At 34.6% G+C, this 21799-nt stretch overlaps 1 protein-coding gene across 1 annotated transcript; it reads left to right on the top strand.

The window, feature by feature from the left end:
- Positions 1-64: 64 nt before the first annotated feature.
- LOC132556776 (aspartyl aminopeptidase-like) lies at positions 65-13936 on the top strand. The gene is made up of 15 exons (XM_060221218.1): positions 65-110; positions 3783-3861; positions 4152-4240; positions 4854-4967; positions 5234-5359; positions 5745-5869; positions 6561-6648; positions 7611-7718; positions 8141-8218; positions 9017-9097; positions 9503-9660; positions 9918-9957; positions 10610-10711; positions 11390-11557; positions 13574-13936. Exons 1-15 carry the CDS (start codon positions 108-110, stop codon positions 13619-13621), a joined length of 1407 nt encoding a protein of 468 aa, XP_060077201.1. The 5' UTR covers positions 65-107; the 3' UTR covers positions 13622-13936.
- Positions 13937-21799: the final 7863 nt, after the last annotated feature.

Genomic DNA, 21799 nt, shown 5'->3' with positions numbered 1-21799 from the left:
AAAGGTTTTAATGTGTGCCTGGATAAACACAATTTCACAAAACGTTTGGATGACGCCGAAATCAATTTCCAGGAAATTATCTCCATCACAGAAGAGTGGACAAGAAAATGGTAAGCTGTTAATTTCTTTATAGCATTCACAGAATTAATTATCTTAGCCTACTGCAATGTCGTCACATCTTAACACGTTAATACGTTCGCTCATAAACTCAAATTATTTTCGGTTTCACAAATGTCATTCAGAGTTTGCTGGAACCAGTCTTACCTCTGTTGTGTCACATGACGTTGGGCGGCGTCTGTTTACAAGCAACAATGGTTACAATTTTCAGTGTGTTAGAATTAGTTTTGAAATCTTGTAGTCGTGTTGCATTAAGATCGTTCACTGATCGGAAAGATATTGATTAAACCACCAACTTAGACATCATACTTTATGTAGAAATGATTGTACTGTATCGTGTAGACAACGGTTCGCGACCGCTATGTATTTAGGAGTCGGTAGGGATAAACCACAGGTACCCGAGAAGTGGATTAATTAATTGATAGACTAAGTGTACTTGTCAATAAATTGGTGTTTTTTTTTTAACTTAATCAATTAATTAATTCAGTTCTCGGGTACCTGATGTCTTTCACATTTTATAGACGAAGGGAACATGTCAATAAATTGGTGTTTTTTTAGTTAATCAATTAATTAATCCAGTTATCGGGTACCAGTGGGATAAACAACAAAATATACAATAGTATAGTATAGTATAGTATAGTAATGTTTCCGGAACAGGGACACACAGTGTTTCTCTTCACCAGACTCAAAATTATATTGTTATGGTTAAAATTCATTTTCCGTTTAGTTTACAGAAGCTCTATAATTATATTATAAAAAAAACATTGTGACCCTGCATCCACGGATTGAAGCAACTAGCGAGTTGTAGACCAACTGATGAAAAAACTTTATTTTAAAAGTTTGTTAAATTAAGATGTTTACCTAAAAATATTTCCTTATTCAGGGAAAAAGATGCCAATGGCATTTTAGATGGCAATTTATTTTCGTCTTGATGCAAAAGTCCTTATAAAAAAAACGAAACTTAATTTTGAAATGTAAAAAAAAAAACAGGTCTTTGACACTTTACAAAGAGTTTAGTTTGAGTAAATCAACAAGTTTTGGCCTATGAATAGACCGGAACTAAACACAATAATCTCTTTATGTAATGCAAGCATAGACAAGCAGAATGATGAAATGCACATGACCAGGACATGACTCAGACAACTTCCCTTACACAATGCAACTTGCAGTCTTTATATAGTAACTAACACCAGACACCTAATCTGTGTGGGAGTTATCAAATAACCTTTTGACACGCTTTGCATTTTAGACAAGTGAAGCCAAAAACACAGATTCTTTAGCATTTTGTTTTGTCTGGATATGGCATAGACAGTTCATAGTATAATTTAAAACACTTGGAATTTCATCAAACTAGCATTTTCAATAATGTTAATCTACTTGTGACAATCAAATTTTAATTATAGTCATGTAAATCAATGTACGAAATCTTTTAATTTTTAATGGCTTAACCCATCTCTACAGGCTGATAAGGAGAAATACATAAAAAAAGTTCAATGTACACCTCCAAATAGCTGTAATTAACACCATATGATAAATATATGTGAAATTTTTTAATAAACTTGTTGACATGCTATGTCCTGGCTCTTGTGTGAGCAATTAATTACAGATTATTGAGCCAATCCTGTTTTATTGAGAAATAGATGCATGCATCTAATTATAGCTCTCACTGTGGAATTTTGCTGCAAGGATGTCTAGCTTTCCAGTAAAATAAAAATAAAGTTACAAAGGAACATATGATACAATTGTCAGCTATTGTTTCCTACTAAATTTCTAACTTCAACCTCCTGCATTTTTAGCAACTTTGTTAACAAGATTGCACTTTCAGTGCACAAAAAATTTTCCTTTTGCACTATGATTTGATTTTGATTTTTCAAAAATGTTTTAATCAAAATCATTCCTGTTCAAATAATGATTTTTGTCATATGTGTACTTCTTGGCCACTATAAGCTGAAGTATTTGGTGTAGTGATGTCATCAGAAATGAAAGTGCAGTCACATTTCAAATATACATTTCTCATTTTTAGGTGAGCGAATTTGATGGCGTATCTGTTGATACATTTTTAGAAATATGCTTTGTTTCACTGGCTAGTTAATTTTGATAAATCTTATAGAATATCCACATTTCAATTGATTTATGTACGATTGGTTGAAATTCATTGACAGAGCTTGGCAAACAAAGTATGATGCTTAGGTGTCTGTGTGTATGGTACAATACCCATTAGGAAGTTTCATTACTTACAGAAGTTGTTTCAGTACTGATGAAAGTTCTGTCAGTACTGATGAAAAAACAAATTTTGGTACCAAGTTACACATTTGTAAGTCTGTTATTGTTATACATTATCAGTCACAGGAGCATGTCTAGATAAATACCTATTGACTACTGGGCATATATTGAAGTGTAATATGATGCCCCTATCAGAGTGGATATTGAATTAACTCATCTAGACAAGCCCTTCTGAATGAATAGATAACCAGTAAGATAAGTTATGGCGATTTGAGTAATTTTATTAAACCTCTGACTCTAAGTGACAGTGTCAAAAGTAGTACAACAAGAGTTGAAAAAATAAAAACATGTAAGGCATAGTCAGTTATGTGTTGTTGAACTACAAGATATTTCTTAAATGTTGCTTTTTTAAGTCACCTGGCTGTCATGAAGGGCCAAGTGAGCTTTTCCGTCAATATTTTCTGTAAATTGTTATTAGTTATGAATGATCAAGCAGATTTTGACCAGATTTAGTATAAATGGTGAGCCTGAACCATCTGGGGCATGAGGAACAGGGGCTAAAAGGGGAAATTAAGCAAATTCTTTACCCTTCTTCTTCTGTAGGAATGATTAGATTTTATCATAATTTCGTCTGAAGTACCCTTGAATGAAAGAAATCAATTTTGTATGAATTATGGGTCTTGGCCCCCTGGCGCCAGAGGGGCAGGGCACAACAAGGCAACAGAGCAAATTCTTGAAAATTCTTCTTTTGTAGCAATATCAGAATTCTGTGCCGCTTTGGAAGAAAAGAATCAATTTTATATACACTGTGTCTGGACCCCATGGGGTGGGGCCAAAAAGGGAACTTGTGAAATTCTTTTAAGTCTTTTTTTCTGTGAGAATGTCAGGATTCTGTCACAGTTTGATTCGAAACATCCTCAGGTGAAGAGGAATCAGCTTTGTGTAAACAATTGGTCTTTGCCCCCAGGTGTAGGAGGAATGGTACTCAATGGGGAAACAGAGTAATTCTTCAAGATATTTCCTTTTTCTTCCGTAAGAATGACAGGATTCTATCCCAATTTGGTCTGAAGCATTCTTAGGTGAAGGAGACTATTATAATTGGTTTCACTGACCCCCATGAGAGCAGAGGGGTGGGAACTAATAGAAGAAATATATATAAACCATTCAAATTCATTTTCCTTGAGTTTGAATAAAAAAAAATCCAGCCAACCAACACCAGATAAGTGATACAAGCCTTATGGGCCTCTTGTTTTGATAATGGAGACTGGGATAGTGTAATTGATCAGGTTTTTGAAGCTAGATGCTGTATGCTGATGTGTGGTGCTGTTAATGTTATGTATCAAGAAAATATCAGACACTTAATTAAATTGTAATTTTTTATACCACAAATCTTAAATTGACAGCTAGATGCTAGATGATTAAAACATAATTAATTGTTGTAGGCGGCCTCCAAGGAAACTGTGTTGGGTGCAGCCAAGCAATTTATCAACTACATCAACAAGAGTCCGTCCCCTTTTCATGGTAAATAATGATATATTTACTTCTGGTACTGAGAGAATTCTTATGAAACAACAGGGATATCCCTGACTGATCTCTGATATTGGTTTTCAGAATAAGCAGTGATTTGCCAGTACAGATATTGATGGTGCTTTTTGATATTGCAATATTGAAAAGAAGTAAACATCATTTTTGATATGGGAAAAAAATCTTTTGACATGATCTTTACTTTTGACTGTGATGGAATTTCAAGCAGTGACTTTGAAGATCAAGAGATTTCTGATCAATTTGCCTTTTACTGTCTTTATTGACAGCTGTAGATGAGGTTTCCAAAATGCTGCTGAGGTCTGGATTTAAGGAATTACAAGAAACTCAGGCATGGGACATTAAACCACAACAGAAGGTAAGAAGACAAGCACAGTTTTTGTTTTCTTTTTTTGATAAAGTTACCAAAATCTCACCACTGGTTGATCTTATTACCTAATGAGGATTTGAGAAATAATGCATTCTATTCTGACTACATTGCACAATGTATTCATATACTTTGTAGGAGTCAGCGGAACAACAATGATAATACTGCATATAGATTTTTCAAAAGTGGGGTCCCCAGGAAGGATGTTTTTAGTGCATGTAATAAATGATTTAGTGATGCAGAGCAATATTGTTTTTGTTTATTTTTATACAAAATCAGGATAAAAGGAACCATTGAATGATAGTCATGGTTCATTGATTTTTGGTACAAGAATGTAATATATAGAAACAAGACCTTCTATCAAATTTATCTCCCTTTGCTATAAAATCTCATAAATTCATATTAATCGATGATTTCAAACTATAAATAAAAAATCCACATCATTTACATCTCATATCTTCAAATGGAAATGTATGAGTTAGTGCACTTCATGATATGTGGTAGAGTATAATGATAATGCAGTTAATGAGATATATTATTGTGTATTTAATATTGTTTAGATGGTTCATTGTGTTGGTGACATGTAAATAAATTTGTCTTGCAGTATTTTCTGACCAGAAACAAGTCCACTATCATTGCATTTGCTGTCGGTGGAAAATTTAAGCCAGGCAATGGTTTCAGTATAGTTGGAGCTCACACAGATAGTCCTTGTCTGAAGGTATAAAGTACAGATCAGTGATTGTATTTATTTCGAATATGTACTGTATGTCTTCCATAGCAAACAAACTACAATACACAGATTTGCAAACTGTCCATCAACTTTTTAATTTTCAGATTTGAAAAGGAAAAAAATGCCATGATAATGAATATGTATCAAGGATTTTTCGTCAGAGAATCGACCTTTTCCTAAATTAAACTGATTAAACTCTCTGACGTACTTATGTAAGAAAAAAAAGGTAATAAACCAAACTGTTTTCTTGTCAGGTGAAACCTGATTCTAAAAAGAACAAGGTTGGGTACCAGATGGTTGGTGTTGAGTGTTATGGTGGAGGTATCTGGCACACATGGTTTGACCGAGACCTAACTATTGCTGGACGTGTGCTTGTCAGGGTATGTTTATTAAATAACATAGCTTGAGTGATGATATTGAGATTTAGTTTGTTTGGTTAGAGGATATCAAATGGCATTTACTGCACAGGCAAAATAAATATAAACATGATTTCCATTACCTGCAATGTATTTGCATTTATCAGATATCATCATACTTGGCATTTATTTCTGACAATATACACTTTCACCAAAATATGACTAGTGTTTGGCCAACTGCCTGCAAGGGTATGATAGTTTACCTGTATCTTTCTGTGTTGGTGATATTTAAACACAACTCCAGGTGTGGGTTAACAAATTTTCTGTTACATTGACAGAAATATAAGAGCTATCCTTTGATGACACACCAAGAGATTGGTTTTACTGAGATTTTTTTTTCTTTCATCAGAACAAGGACAAGATTGATCATCGCCTTATACATGTTGAGCGTCCAATCCTTCGTGTGCCCAATATATGTATCCACCTGATGAGAGATCACAACGAAAAGTTCGGCCCCAACAAGGAAACGCATGTGTAAGCGATGTTATGGTGTATAATTTGATTGTCTTTGTATGGTATTTAGAAACCTGAACAACATGACTACCTTATTCTCTGCTTCAAATATCCACCATTTTAGTGTGTGTGTGTGTATGTGAATCAGAGGGTTCTTTATCAGAGTGGGGTACATAACGGGGTATAATTGGAAGAAATATGAATTAGGACAGTGGACATAAAACCTTTTAAATCAATTAATTAATTAAAAAGAGTTTCATTTAATGAGAAGAGCTTTAAATGATGTGAAATTTTATTTCAACTGTTGAAATATCTGAACGTTATGGAACATACGCTTTGATAACAGATTTTATAGTAATGGGATAAGTACTCTCTACATGGTTGTCAGAGATTTTGGGCATTATTACCAAAAATTGGTTGGGCTTTTTCAAATATTGTACACCACTGGAGCCGAATAGAAGATAAGCACTGTACAATGTCATATTCGTGAATAAGTTTTGTTATCCAGCCAAATGATAGGACGGAGAAATTGTGTGTCATTTTGGATGAGAAGGAGAACTTATGTGTCATTTTGGATTTAATTCTGTGATGTAAAGAGTTGGAGCCTGTTTGAAAACCAAAGGATCTATAGACAGTGCCATTTTCATAGTCATGATAGTTCATCAATATCTTTTTATTTGCTCTCGCTGAAGTTGGGTTCTTTGTTCTACAGATGTCCTGTCCTTGCTACAGCTGTACAGGCAGAACTCCAAGGTGATTCTGGGATTTCTGAGACTAATGTTCCAGGCTTCACTCCCCAGGTAAATACAGTTCTTTGTACAGAAGGACCTGACTAGAGAAACCAACTATTTTGAAAGGTCACTTTCAAAATCATAACCAATCAAACATTTTGATACATTGCTGCCTTCAAATGTTTATTATTATACTTGATAAGTGAAGCAAGAATGTAAATCAGTGACAACCAGGTACTTTATATCAGCAGAGTAATGTAGCTTTTAAATTTGTCAAGCACAGTACAAAAGCAGAAACTGGACTGGGTGTGACATGATCTACCAGATTTGTGTTAAACGAAATAACTTGTATCCATTCATCCAACTTCTGTTTCAATTTTTGGTTTGGGTGGCCTGTTCAACACAAATTTGATACAGTGCTTCTTCACCAAAATTACTTACATAGGATTGCTCTTTAATGTCCAAAGGTCGAAAGTTCTGGTTTCTTGTCTCTATGAATACCAGATTTGTTTGTTTATGATATGTTGATTCAGTTGATTTCACAAAACAAGTCCTACAGTGCCTCTCCCCAGAAAGTTCATTAAATAATTCTTAGATCTACTGCTTTCTGATAATTGTTTATATTGTAACTACATAAATAGCTATGATATATATCCACAGGATTATAGTATACTGTTGTGTTAAACTCTACTTGTCAAATCAGATAATTACATTTATTCTTTTGTATGTCCACTGATGAGAGGGGTATCTCTTACACACCTAAGAATGGTGTGCTTTACCTTAACTCCCTTTGTTGATAAAAGTACACCTGTAATCACCCATTTAACTTGTAAAGTGAATTCTATCAAATAAGACAAATACCAAGTTTGTGTTATCTACATTGAAATATCGTTCACTGTAGAAGATTATCAAGTTTGTGCTTCCTACATTGAAACAACACACAAGGTAGAGATGTAGCAAGTTGGTGATATCAACATTGAGGCAATATACAAAGTAGAAGTGTGCCCAGTTTTTATCATTATTTTTAACAGTGCCTTAAACATCAGCCATTACTAGTGAAGTTGATTTGTGATGAACTCGATATCCAGCCAGATCAAATGTTGGACTTTGAACTCTGTCTCGCAGACACACAACCAGCTGTAAGTTTTTTTGCCTGTGTAAAGAAGTGGTGATCATCTCAGCACCATCGTTAACAACACCATCTAGCAACTAATCCTTGATTACAAATAAACATTTATATATGAAATCAGTTTATGTAATATGTATATAGCAAGTCTACTTTAATGAATGTCATAGATTTAAGTGATAAACATTACTTTTAGAAACCTTTCACAAAGTATTGTAAGTATTGTCACTTACCCTTGTATCCAGATGGTATACATGTATTAGGTTTTCTCTGATATTTATGATCAGATTGTTCCCTGAGCTCCATAGTTTCAAGGTGGTCTTCATAGATATCAAGGGCAACAAAGAATAAATATAGATGGGGAAAAATGACACATAGATTTAAACTATTTAAGTTCATTAATGATCTCATACTAACAATGACTTGATATTACAGGCCATCGGTGGAATTCTAGAGGAGTTCATTTTTGCACCACGACTGGACAACCTTCTAAATGCTTATTGTGCAACTGAGGTAATGTTTTCCACAAGTTGAAATTAAAATGAATCCAGAATGAAGCAATGGATAAAAAAAAGAGTAGGAAAACAGTTTCTTCATTTGGGATCCATGTAAGCCATGCAAGCAACAGAGATAATGCATCAGTAGAATGCTGGCATGAAGGGCTTTCAAATGTGGTTTTTCTGAATCACAAAAAGTCTAGATTAATTATTGTATTTGTCAAGGAGTAAAATGTTTTTCGCTTTTCATTCAACTTCTAAATGAAGAGAAGGCCCAGTGTCATGACTTTAGACAAAGAGCATTCTTTAGTGAAGGACTATAGAATGGCCTTGACCACTTTCAGGGTCACAGGGGTCAAGTGTATTAAAACTTTCTCAGTTCTGAATGACCAAATCCCCAAGCCATGATTTTAGAAAAGGGCCCATTTGGCATCTGGTTAGTAATTAGCTAAGTTCATGCAATTGAAATATTTAGGTCAGTTTCATGAAATGAAAGTCATACTCCGAATTTGGTTTGACCATAAATTTGAACAAGCAAGAGCAACTAAAAAAAAAACAAATAAATAAAACAAAATGTTATGAAGCCATTGATTAGCAGGATGTTTTCCTGGAGACTTCATCATGAATTTCTGTAAATTATACTTCTACCTTGTTAAATGATTGATGGTGTGAATGTTAATAGGACATACAATTTGTTTTACTCCATTGTGGGTGGTTGGGGGGTAAGTTTAAGAACAAAGAATAAATCTACAGCGCGATACACTTTTGTAAATGTACAGCTGTCATATGGCTCATCTGTTTTCCTCTATTGTAGGCTTTGATTGAGTCATGCATTGGGAACAGCCTGAGTGAAGACCCAAACATCCGTCTCATCTGTTTGTTTGACAACGAAGAGGTAAGCTGTACATGTCACCACTGCAAGTGATTGATGGGGGCTCTGTATGACAGTTTTCACTTTCTTATAGTCTGTCAGAATTGATATTCAGGTTTTTTTTAAATGTATACAATAATGTAATATTTTGATTTCAAATTTCTTCAAACCAATGGACTTGTTATTTACGATGGGCCCAAAGTCAATGTGTACATGTTTTATGGTGTGAATTTTTGTTAATTTCACATTTTCTGAACCAAGTTTGAATTTCCCATATCACAGTCAATTTGAAGCCTCAGTGCATGGATGTTACATGTATTCCCAATTACACAGTTGCAAAACATTGATATTCTCAATTTTGCTATAGCCATAGAGTGGCTGTAGATGTAAACACAAGTCAATTTATAATTTATTAATTTGTATCTGTAGGTGGGGTCCCAGAGTGCGCAGGGTGCAGCATCCACTCTCCAGGAGCTTGTTCTCCGCCGCCTCAGTGCTGGAGGGAGCAGCACAGCATTTGAAGAGTCAATGCCCAAATCCTACATGATGAGTGTAGACCAGGCCCATGCAGTTCATCCCAACTATGCGTAAGTATTTAAACCTGTAATATTTTCTGTTTCCACTTTTTACATCAATTTGCGTAAGGAATACTAATACTTGTCAACAAAATTAGATTATCTGTTCACACCTCCCGCTGGATATATTTACAAAACTAAGGATTAAAATAATTCAGTTTGATGTTGTTTATGTGAAAGTTGATATAGCAGCTGGGAACATTGCTCTGAGAAATTGATTTTCTATGAATTTGCAATTGATTGAAAGAACACTTTATATCCCATTTCAGTGAAAAGCATGAGAGTAATCATCAGCCAGGATTACACAAGGTAAGGTCTATATTCTACGATCAAAGGTTTAGCCTGTTATTGATATTGATATTTGTCACAAACACATGGGTATCATTATGAGAATGTCACATTGATCTCCGAGACCTGCTGTGTAATACATTATATTGATATTTGTCACAAACAATATGAGAATGTCACATTGATCTGCGAGACCTGCAGTGTAATACATTATATTGATATTTGTCACAAACACTATGGGAATGTCACATTGATCTGCGAGACCTGCAGTGTAATACATTATATTGATATTTGTCACAAACACTATGAGAATGTTACATTGATCTCCCAGACATGCAGTGTAGAACATGATATAACTACCATAATACATTTATGTGAGTGATGGACAAGGTGGTAAGTTATTTTTTTAAGACTTAAAGATCAAAATGATAATAATGTATTGATGTTACAAGCTTTCAGTGTCAATGAATCATTTTATATCCTCAGCACAAGTTTGATTTTATCAAGTTACATCGACGTATGACAAATTCAAAGTTGAATATTGTATCAAGAGTTCACAGTTATTTGTAAACAGTTACATACGCTATATTTAATAATATGTTTAATTTAGTTCCCCTCCTCATCCTTATACAAGATAAAAGACAGAATGACGTGGGTTTCTTTTCTATAACAGGGATATGTGGTAAAGTTTAATTCTAATCAGCGTTATGCAACAACTGCCATTACCACCGCTATTCTGAGAGAGGTGGCTAAGACTGCTGGGGTGCCATTACAGGTAAGAGACCATTAATAAGCCTGTGATAAATGTCACAGACACAGAAATCACATTTTACTCTGTTTTGGTACAAGTTTTATGTCATGTTTGGAACTTGGAACTATGTGGATATGATTTGTGGTTTTCTGTTGAAATCTTTCAAAGGAACATCTAAAGTTATAAAACCTGTACCTAGCTCAAATCCACAACTTTACATTATCTGTGTGTTATCAGCTGATTATGGGTTGTCAGAGGAATCTTAGACTCTTGGTGGAGAGACATACTAAACTAGTACATAGCTATGATTGACCGTCAGTAATATCGAAAGACTACAATGATAAAATCAAATTGACTTTTTTAGACAAAATCTTTTTTAAAAAAAGTTAATTATGTGCTGGTTATTTGTATGAATACTTATGCTACCCAAATCTAGTAAAAAATTACCTTGAATGTATAAAGAGGACACCATGATCTGAACATTGAGTGATATTTATTGCTTAGTAATTATGCTGTGAGGGTGAAATCCTTTTTGTTGTCAAGTGAAATTAGAGTAATCCACTTAGTATCTTACCATAATTAAGTTATTTTGTATGTGTAGCTGTTAATGTGTTTGCACATTCTTGATACTAAGGGATGTAATGTAAAAGATTAAAGCAACATTTCTCCGAGTGTTGATGACATTTTTCTGTTATATGTTAGGACTTTGTGGTGAGGAATGACTCCCCATGTGGTTCCACCATTGGCCCAATCATGTCAGCCAAGTTGGGGATGCCAACCATTGATATTGGGTCACCACAGCTTAGCATGCATTCTATCCGTGAGATGTGCTGTACTTCTAGTATCTACCAGGGTATTCAGTTATTCCAGGTAAGTCTGAATCCAAACATAACACTTCATCTCCCCATTTCACCATGTGGGGACAGGTTAGAGGAATCAGGACAAATAGTCCTGAAAGATGAATAAACATAATGCTGAGTACATTTGTGCTAAAAGTATTTGCTTATTGGGCCACCTGAGTCAAGGTCCCAAGTAGGGCTATATTTTTTCACAAAATGATACATATTTGATACAAGATCTAAATTACGATACACATCGCAATACAGAAAAAGAAAATAACGAAAGAAAAACAACATAAAGAAAAATCTTCCTTACCAGGTTTTAATTGGTCCGTCAGCTGTATGATGCTGTTTAATTCTACAATATCTCTAATATATCAGATTCTGAAATTGTATTAAATAGTGATATTCATGTGTGTGTCTTTTGAACACCCCTTGCGTGCTTACATCCGGGCCGAGTGATTAGCATAATTTGAAATAACTTGTTTCACAATTGTTGTAAAATTGATAACATTTCTATTTTTTTTAACAGATACATATGTCTACTAAAAATGAAAAGAAATCTTTATTTCATTTACAATAATGCACAACCATTAATTTGATGGAACAAGTCCACTGGGAAGCTAAAATTCCTAAGCTAGCACACATATCCCACTGTAAACATCCTATTTTAGCAGTGATCTTATTGATTTTACACTTAAATAGGACTTTGCTCATTGCTGTTATTGTACAAGTCAGAGATGAAAAATTTCTGCTGATCGGCGGATTTCTGCCTTTTTCATGACAAATTTGGTCATTTTTGAGATCGATACAAATCCGGTGAGAAAATTTCAGGGGTTGGGGGGTTAGGTATGTCTTGATGATGCATTTTATTTTTAAGCAATCTTCATCAACTCCGATTTTAAATCCTTCGATTTATATGCCCTTATAAACTGTAAAATTAAACATTGAGCAGTTACGAGCACTGAGTTTCCGGTATTGTCAAATCGATAATACGAAGGAAGATAACTCTTACATCAGTCAAACGTTTGAAAGCTATAGTTGAATTACAACAGAGATGAAAAATTTCCGCCGATCGGCGGATTTCTGCCTTTTCCAATGCCAGCCACTTTCATCTCTGACAAGTATACCAATAGATGTACCAAAATTGTGAAGGATATGCTCCCCAACACCAGGATCATTGAGGGGTGACCAAAAAGGGACAAATTTGCTATTATTTCCACAATCATCTTCTTCAGATCCTGATATACAGGAAACATATACATGTTCTAGATTGAGGAATCTTAAGGTGCTTTATCAAAGTTTTGAATGCATGACCCTGGGGCATCATGTTCACCCCTGGGGAGGGGATGAAGTTGACTATAGCTTGTATAGGAAAATGTTACTTCTGAGTATATTGTATTCTTTATTAGTTGGAAATAATACAAAATTAATTCAAATTTATAACCTTAAGATGACATTTCGATTCTATAATGATTTTAGGGACGGGAGAGGTCAAACCTTCACATCCATGCAACTTTGCAGGAATCAAATACTATAATACATAGATGGAATAGTATTCTGAGTGTGAAAATGATTCATTTTCTTTCCTATGACTAACACTAACTGAAGTTTACCACAGTTTGGATATAGTAAAATGACAACTTTTTAGTACATTTTATTCATTTTTATTTGGAAATAATTCAAACTTGGTTGCAATTAGTAGTAATTTGGTACTTTGAAAATTGATTAAAACTTCAACAATGCCACCAGTTAAAAACAAATTCTCTCAACTCTGAATCTGTATGCTGAGTATTTGATAAGGTAGTTTAATTGTTTTTAGACAGGTTGCAGCTGTAGAATAATGTGTCAGTCAAATTGATTTGCTACATTTGCATAACATGTATTCAAGATCTTGTTACGATTAGAAATTATCTCAACAAGCCATGTGAAACCTACAAAATATCTTATAGACAGATATATCAATACTTATAGATATATCAAAACTTATAGATATATCAAAACTTGGATGACATTGATATTATTGCATTTTCTTATTTTATTGTAGGGATTTTTTGAGAACTATCCGCGAGTTTTTGCTTCAATGAACATGTGATCCATTCCTAGAAGTTGTGTGTGCATGATTCGGGCAGCAGATAAACAAGATCAAGGGAGATAATCCTATTCATTATCATGAGCAAAGTGTTTTTAAGATGACTGTGATATATATAGCCAATGCACAATATAATTAATCTGTTAATATTTTGATTATTTGCTGAGATTTTTTCAACATTGCTTATTCAGTTAATATTTTGACTCTCTACTAATATTTTTTCTGCCATTTAAGGTACACATCCTCTTAATTCTCTTCTAGTCTGCAGTAGTTCTAGCCTGATTTAATTGATGTTAGTGTTAATATCATGTGAAATATCTGTGAAATGTCTGTGATGTTTGCGTATAGGTCAATCATATTCTTGAAGATGGTTCAATCAATGATTTATAGAGTCATACATATTTTGTACAATTCTAGATTACTCACAAACCAAATGATGAAAGTGTTTTTTTGAAATTCATAATTCATGGAAAAGAAAGATTCACCACCATATACATTGGACCCTCGAAAGTCTAGACACGTTGATTCCAGGCAAAATCATCTGAATTAGGAGTTTTCTGGATAGGTACTCAGTAATTTTTGTTTTGTTTTTTGTTGTATGACAGATGATTTATATACTATAAGCTTTAAGAGTAAGTTTATGCTACAGATCTGTGTATGGTAACAGTAAATTATTGAAAGTTTTCATTTCAACAATTTTATTGTATAAATATATAATTTATAAGTTTTCATGTAGTATAAAGTCAAACCATAATTGAATGATTCCACCATGAAATAAGTGATAAATTTCTTTGTTGAAAAGACAAAAGGAAAAGTGAATCCTCAAATATTTCAGTTTTTGCATTGGAAAGTAAAGAACTTGATTAATATTTATTAATGATATTAGTCCTGTAAGTTATCACTTTTTCCTGTAATTATACAAGAATGATGAATTGTAAATGTAGTAAATGTGTAAAGAAAATCCAAAAATTTTGGTGTATAACAAGAAATCTGAACTGTCTCAACTTCTACCAACTGTTGATGCTGAATTTAAGAATTGAAGTGCTGAGTTGTGAGTGATATTTATTTGAATATTGAATGATTGTTGTGTCACACTTTCATAGATAAATAGTGATATATTGCTAAGGCACAGCCGTTGTTGTTTCTTTTGTCAAGCGCCTGAGATAATCTCCTATAGCACATGCTGTAAGTAAAAGCTGAGCCAGTGTAGGTGTTCCATACCATGCAGGCTCTCAACTTTCTTTGGAAGACTGCAACTCCAGAATGGCAGAAAATATTTGGACTTTGTTGGAGCTTTAAAAAAGTCAAAATCTTGACATGAAAACTTACTAGGACTTGAATCTCATAGTTTGAAAGTAGCGTTATTCAGTTGAGGCATCAACCAGTACATTATTGTATCATCTCTCTGGGATATCAGTGGCTATTTAGCATAGGGACAACATTGAGAGATGAGAAACAGTTGGAAGGAACCATAATGGGGGTTTCAGGTTTAGCAAGCTGGAGAGCATTCTCTGTGATAAGAAAAACAACAATGGAAATATCAACATCAATACAATCTTGATTCAAACTTGTTGAATCGAGCACAAAATATGAACAAAAGAAAAATTTACACAGAGACTCCAAGAGGATGTAAAGTAAACGTGTTCCAGGAGGGTTAAATGTCCTCTGCCTCATCAAAGACACCTACCATATAAAGCTTAGTCATTCTAAGTAAGTAATGTCACATTCCCAAATGACAACAAAGTTAACAACAACCAAACATCTAGCATCAAACTCTTTCTAGAAATAGAATATAACCCAATGAGATCATTGACAGCTTAAAATTTTTCCATAATCTTCATAAACCTGCATCTCTTGAAACTCGTGTTTTTAGTTGTCTATCATTGGTGATAATGGGAACACCCTCCAGAAAATTACCTCTGATATATAAACATCATAAGATGGGAATGCAGGGCTGTTTTCATAAAAAGAATTGGAAAATTGAAGAAAATGGAAGAGTCTGTTGTATCTACAATGGTAATGGACAACAAATCTTTTGTTAATTAAAGAAATGACATCATCGATACATGTATATCTGAAAGTGTATTAAAGGACTGTGTAAAGTCTTTGTGATTTGTTTTGATAAGCTCTTCTTCCATAAGTTAGCCTCATATGAAAACAAGAACAAGTCAGCCAACAGAGGGGCACAAGAAGTTCCCATAGGTATGCCAATAGTCTGTCACAGATCTTACCACCATGCTTGACAGAGATGTTGTCGACCAGAAACGAGATGATTTTTATGATTTCGTCCTCTATATATTTGTTGGAAGGTATTATGTATCACCAGGTTGGACAGATATTGTCAACCAAAAATGCAATATTTTTTTCTTTCGTATATCACTCCTTTGATTTGGATGCATTTTCACAACATACATTTTAGTCTAGTTCCCAGTTATATACTTTTACTGCTGTACCTCTTTCTTTGAAAAGAAAGCTCTCATAACAAGAAAATGATAGGAGCTCTTTATTTTGGAACAGTGTATGGTAGTGTACAGTGTCAAATGTTCTTGTAGCAGAATTGACTTCTGGAAGAAGATGTTCAAGGTTGTTCAAAAACTCTTTGGAGTTCTTTTAAATACACATACTATAATTGTGCTTCTTCAATAAATAGTATCCTAACAAAACTGAATCGGAGATTTCAATAATTCTGAGAATGGAAGCAAGAAGCAGCGATATTGTGTTTGATGGAACAACTCTTATGAACAATCAATAAAACACTGTTTATTTGGATTCTTGTGAAGTTTGGGATTCCAAAAAAATGAGCGAGGTCCTTTTCATTAATGGATAATCTTAATTATTATAAAAGTGAAGTGAAATTAACCAGTATTTTTTCCTTAGAAAGATTCAATGATATCTAAGCAGGGTTTACGTCATTAAAGAGCAGTTTAGTTCCTTTAGGAATGAAATGTAAGAATCGAGTCATTGGATACCTTGTCTGCAGGCACAATAACATGCCTATCATGTAAATCGTGGCGATCAACATCAGGATCAAGGGTTACAGACTCTTATTAGGCTTCAAGCTGCTTATTCTTTTAAGAATGATGGACAGAAATGATTTAATACACTCGGAAAGTAAATTCAATGCTTATGCTGTAGTTTCACCCACTTTCTGACATAGTTTTCCACAATCCGTACATATCACGAAATTCTCATTCCAATAAATTGACGGGGGTTCACAATATTTCTCGTCCTTCATGAAAAACTCTCATTTTTAACGTTTTGAAGAAAGCGTAAGTCGTCAGTTAGTATGTGCCCAGTTGTACCATGGTTATCATTAGGAGAAGAACATGTCGAGGGAGTAGTCTATATTCAGTTATTTGTTTGAAATACAAATGTTCTTGCGGTATAAGCTTCAAGCAATTTTATGAAATGACAGGGATATTTCTGTATTGGATCTTTTTTAGTAAAAATGATTTTATGAAGAATGTCACTATGATTAATATTAAATAGATTTACTTGAAGATTTTGACATATTAATTGATAAGGGTAAGAAATGCCAAAACAAACCCATGGAATAGGTAGGAGAGTAATGGAAATAGGGCGGATTAGGTCTAAATCCCATTCCAGACCGCCAAGAGACTTTTTATGAACAGGAGGAACACAGTGATCGGGAAAGAGAAGACACTGGTACTAGCAGAGTTTACAAAATTCTCAGATATGGAAGAATCTACAAGAGCGAATCAGAAAATCATGGAGACAAGGGCGGGAACGTCACCTGAACCCAAGCATGTTTTATCAAGTTTATAAGGACAGCCCTCCATATAGTGACGAATTAGTGGCAACTACTACGATTGGTTTGCGGAAGAGGACGATTGGCGACAACTGGAACACCTCAAGGAATGCCTGATACCTCTTCTTGAAGGAGTAAAGTGTCCATTCAGTTGAAAAAGTCCATACTAGAAAAGTATATCGATACTTCTATACAGAACGGGGTATTTTCGGATTGTCTGGATGCGTGGAACACTGTGCTAAAGAGGCAAGGCTGAACAAGACTGACGTTGAAGCATACTGACTTGACCTGATGAGCTGACAAATGTACCGGAGAAGTTCACTAAGTTGTAAAAAGATTCTTTCCATATGCGATTCATGTAAGACAACTTTGCTGAGAATGGAAGATTGGGTAATCACTAGGTGTTCTCTGCAGCAGTCATGATTCAGGTGGTTAAATTTTAGAGAAGGTAAAAATAGTGTCTTGTATGGCGACGGACATTAGATAATTATATTTCATAGATGATATGACGGAGGCAGTGATTGAAATGAGGTGGGGGTCGTTAGAGACCTTAAAGAGATAGTCACACGGAACAATCGATGAAGACCAAGCCAGTGAAGTCCCGTTATCTCGTCATGAAGGCAGAAATGGTGAAGGATGAGTGGTTTAAATAAGTGAATATGAAGGTACTATAACCATACAGTCGCAGAAAAACCAGTGAAGAACCTTGACACGTGGATCTGAATGACGAATGATAGAGAAAGCGTCATGGAAAGGAGAAAGCAGTGGGTACTCTATGGAGTTGATGGATTGAAGTGTCCAACCAGTGAATTTCAATGCTTGGATACACCAGCATGGAGTACTTACAATGTCTTTGTGGCAATTGCTGGTCTACAAAGTGCCACTCGTGCAATGAAGAAGATCTCATTGGGTATCTGTAGCATGATTTGAATGTACCTCGGAGCTTTCATAGTGTAGGATCGCAATTATTTGGGAAAGAAACCAGATTCCAACTTCCAATCAGGTTAGTGACGGTGAAGATCAAGATAAACACTGTGGATTGTGCATCAGAACGTCTTGTTTAAGGAACCGTTTCATGATTACAACAAAGCAGTGTTAACTAACGGACACGGTGAGACATGGCTCAGGCAGATATTACAGTGAGGGAAGAAGAGACTAGGCAAGTGAAAGCTGTTAAAAAGCAATATGGTGGCTGGATTCATTGGAAGGATGTGAAAGGTAGTTGAATGTGTCCTGGAGCGTCATCTGGAAGATGGCAGGCTACAGGCTTCTTGATTTCAATATATGATGTGTTACCGAGTCCTTCGAATGTGATTCCTTAGCCATGCCTATTTGCACTGACAAAAGACAGGTACCCAAGGAAGCACGACTATGTCTTTCCAGAGACAGCGATAAGCCATTACGGTGTCAGATTAAAGAAACGGACAAGGGGTATAAAAATCAAAGGAAACACAATCATATCAACAAAATCTTAATTTTGACTAAATACCACACCGAAAGTACAAGGAAAACATGGCTTATTTCGGAAGAGAAAAGTTGGCTTCAATTGACAACACCTGCCACATAAATCTTGGTCAATCCAAGAAATGCTACGTTCCCAAATAAAAACAATAAAAAATCTCTTTTACACAAAATCGACATTGCATTTTTGCATTGATCGACCTTCAAAATCACGAATTAGCATGCGTTTATATCGAGGGAAATGTAGATCGCTGTTTTGGTTTGTGATGTAATTTGAAAAAAAAGAAGATATGTCTAATCTACCATTGATGCAATACTTTTTTTCAAGTATCTTTTTTACTGTGATTATTTCAGAATAGCCACATTTATCATGACAGTTGTGCGCAGCAGGGTCGGCTGTTCAGTTGTCTGAGAGCCTTGTTTGAGAGCTTTGCTTACTGGAGAGCGAAAATACTTACATCCCATAGTTATTGTGAATTGACATTCAAACACCTTTATCGAAATTTCTGTGCAGACTTGTTTAAGACTTCTTTATAAAAAATAATCATGTTTTGCCGTGTAATGTCATAGCGCGACAGCTAAAGTAAGACACGACGGGCACTATATCTTGTTTACACAATAAGCATCGGTGTTTGACATAGACATGTTTTTCCTATTTCTTAATTTGTTTAATTTTTTCAACAGAAAAATAACAATGTTCTAAACTTCGTACATGGCCTAGAGTTTTTTTAGACGACTTTGAACATGATAGTATGAAATTTTGGGAAAATGACATAATTAACAATATCCTTTAATCTAAATGTGAAAACCTTATCAACATTTAATTTGAAGTTAATAAAGGGAAATTTATGTATTGATATGACAGATATATGTACAATATATCACATCTGCAGGAAACATATCGAACAACATGTCTGTAGGACTGTTTATTGAGGTAACTTTTCCTGAAAAAAACACTACATTTATTAATATACTCGTGATTTGTACACCAGATATTTCATGAAACAGGATTTGGTAGGCGATAAGCTGTCACATCATTGACGTTAATGGTCTGTAATTCGTATAAACTGCCGCGGGCAACGGACCGGGTTAACCACGAATTGTTTCTAGATATATGACGTCACATATTCCATCAACAACACCTAGTTAACGGAAAGGACTGACTGAAACGGAATGAAGCAGGGATATTTTCACTGTATTTGTGGCTTGATCCTGATTCTTTTTTGTCTAATCTTTCAAGGTAAGTATATATTTATGTCGGTAGATTTATTCATAATGAATGTTTCCAGGATGTCCGGTATGTAGTGTGTGACACCTGAGACCTAGATTTGAGCTCATTATTATGTACAGATGTATGTGTATAGAGGATCGGTGTTAAGATCCTGTTGTGTCTCGAATGAACCAAATTCCATCAATGGGACTGGAATCATGTCAATCATTAAAAATGATTTATTAGAGAAGAAACATGAAATGACGACGGGACGCTGGGATTTCAACCTGAGTCTGCTTCATTTCTGCAATATAAAATTCACTTTTGATTTGGGTTCATGTGTTGTATGTCTAAGAAAGCTTAGAGGTTAGCACAAACGCGTTCACGGAGTTGTTTTGTTTTTCAAGACTTTATGTTTCCCTAATCCCTGTTGTCACGTGAGTTTCTTTCATTTTCATAAAAATACTTATTTAAAAACAACATGTCGATAAAATATGGCGTGGTGTTAAAGTGACATGATGTTTACTGCTTCAACAAGATGTAAATTTTACAAATATATGTAAATATATACGTGTAACATTCTCAGGATTACTGTGTCCAAGATATACTAGATATAGGCATACAAGATTTATCTCAAATTAAGGCTTAGGAGTGTAATTGTGTCAAGCCTTAAAATGCATTTCGTAACGAGGAAGAAATATTGAACAATATTGTCATTTCAGTCGGTTGTTTTCATGTTTAGGATAAACGGATCACCAGATAGATATAAGAAACACCCACACACATGTTATGACCTCAGACACTTCCGATACGTCTTCCACTAATTGCTAAACGGCATATCCATCAAGGTAAAGTTGAAGGTTAGTCGGTTTAATCCTGTTTGTCCCAAAACTGAAAAAATCTATGTCCTGTTTGTCCCAAAAACATTATGTACACAAATAGGGCAGTGCGTTGTTATAACAGTTACAGTACCTGTGTGTGTTGTTTTAACAGGTAAAGAACTTGTCCAAAATTTTACACCGGTAAACTTACACAGGTAAACCGTAAAGCTATTTGAAACATTTTGAAAAAAATCAAATACAAATATTATTATAACATAAACTAATATATATGCATGTATGAATAATTAATATTAATTAAATAAAATAAGTTAAATTGGATATCACAAACAAATGATTTTGTTAAAATATATCTTTAAAATATTTTATATAATTTCGTTTAGTATTTTATATATATATATATATATAATTTTAAAAATTCATATTTAAAATATCTAATGTCACATTTTAAAAATTTGTGAAAAATACAAATGGTTGCCTAAGACAGGTAAGTGGAATAAGAGGAAGTAGTGAACATCTAAGCCCTATATAGTAATTGAACACCCAAACTAGGTATGCATAACTGTACTGGAACAGTAGTCACCAACAGGATGAGGTGAACTTCCAAGCCATCTGGAGTGAGTAGAAATACCCAAGCTGAAAAGCATATGTATTTCAGACACTGGAAGGGGACAGTATCATCGTAAACATGGCAAACTATTAAGTTCAAGTTCAGTTCACAACCAACAAGCGAGGGGTAGGACTTTACCGGATTCCGCTACAGAGTGAAGAACAACTACCGAGACACCACCTACTGGAGATGCTGCATTCGGTACTGCCCTGCAACAATCACCACCACAAATGACATCCCAGTAAAATTAGGTCTCCAACACAACCATCCACCCAACCACTTCGAAGAAGTA

This window comes from Ylistrum balloti, unplaced genomic scaffold, assembly GCF_031769215.1.
Source record: "Ylistrum balloti isolate Yb309-2 unplaced genomic scaffold, AGI_CSIRO_Ybal_v1 Utg370590, whole genome shotgun sequence".
In the NCBI taxonomy this organism is placed as follows: Eukaryota; Metazoa; Mollusca; class Bivalvia; order Pectinida; family Pectinidae; genus Ylistrum; species Ylistrum balloti.
The sequence above is the reverse complement of the archived record's forward strand: the minus strand, read 5'-3'. Positions and strand labels throughout refer to the sequence as shown.

Excerpts from the sequence above, each read along its gene's own strand:
- LOC132556776 (XM_060221218.1), top strand. Across the intron at positions 3,862-4,151 it reads GAGTCCGTCCCCTTTTCATG|CTGTAGATGAGGTTTCCAAA; the intron begins GTAAATAATGAT and ends CTTTATTGACAG. Across the intron at positions 5,870-6,560 it reads CCCAACAAGGAAACGCATGT|ATGTCCTGTCCTTGCTACAG; the intron begins GTAAGCGATGTT and ends TTTGTTCTACAG.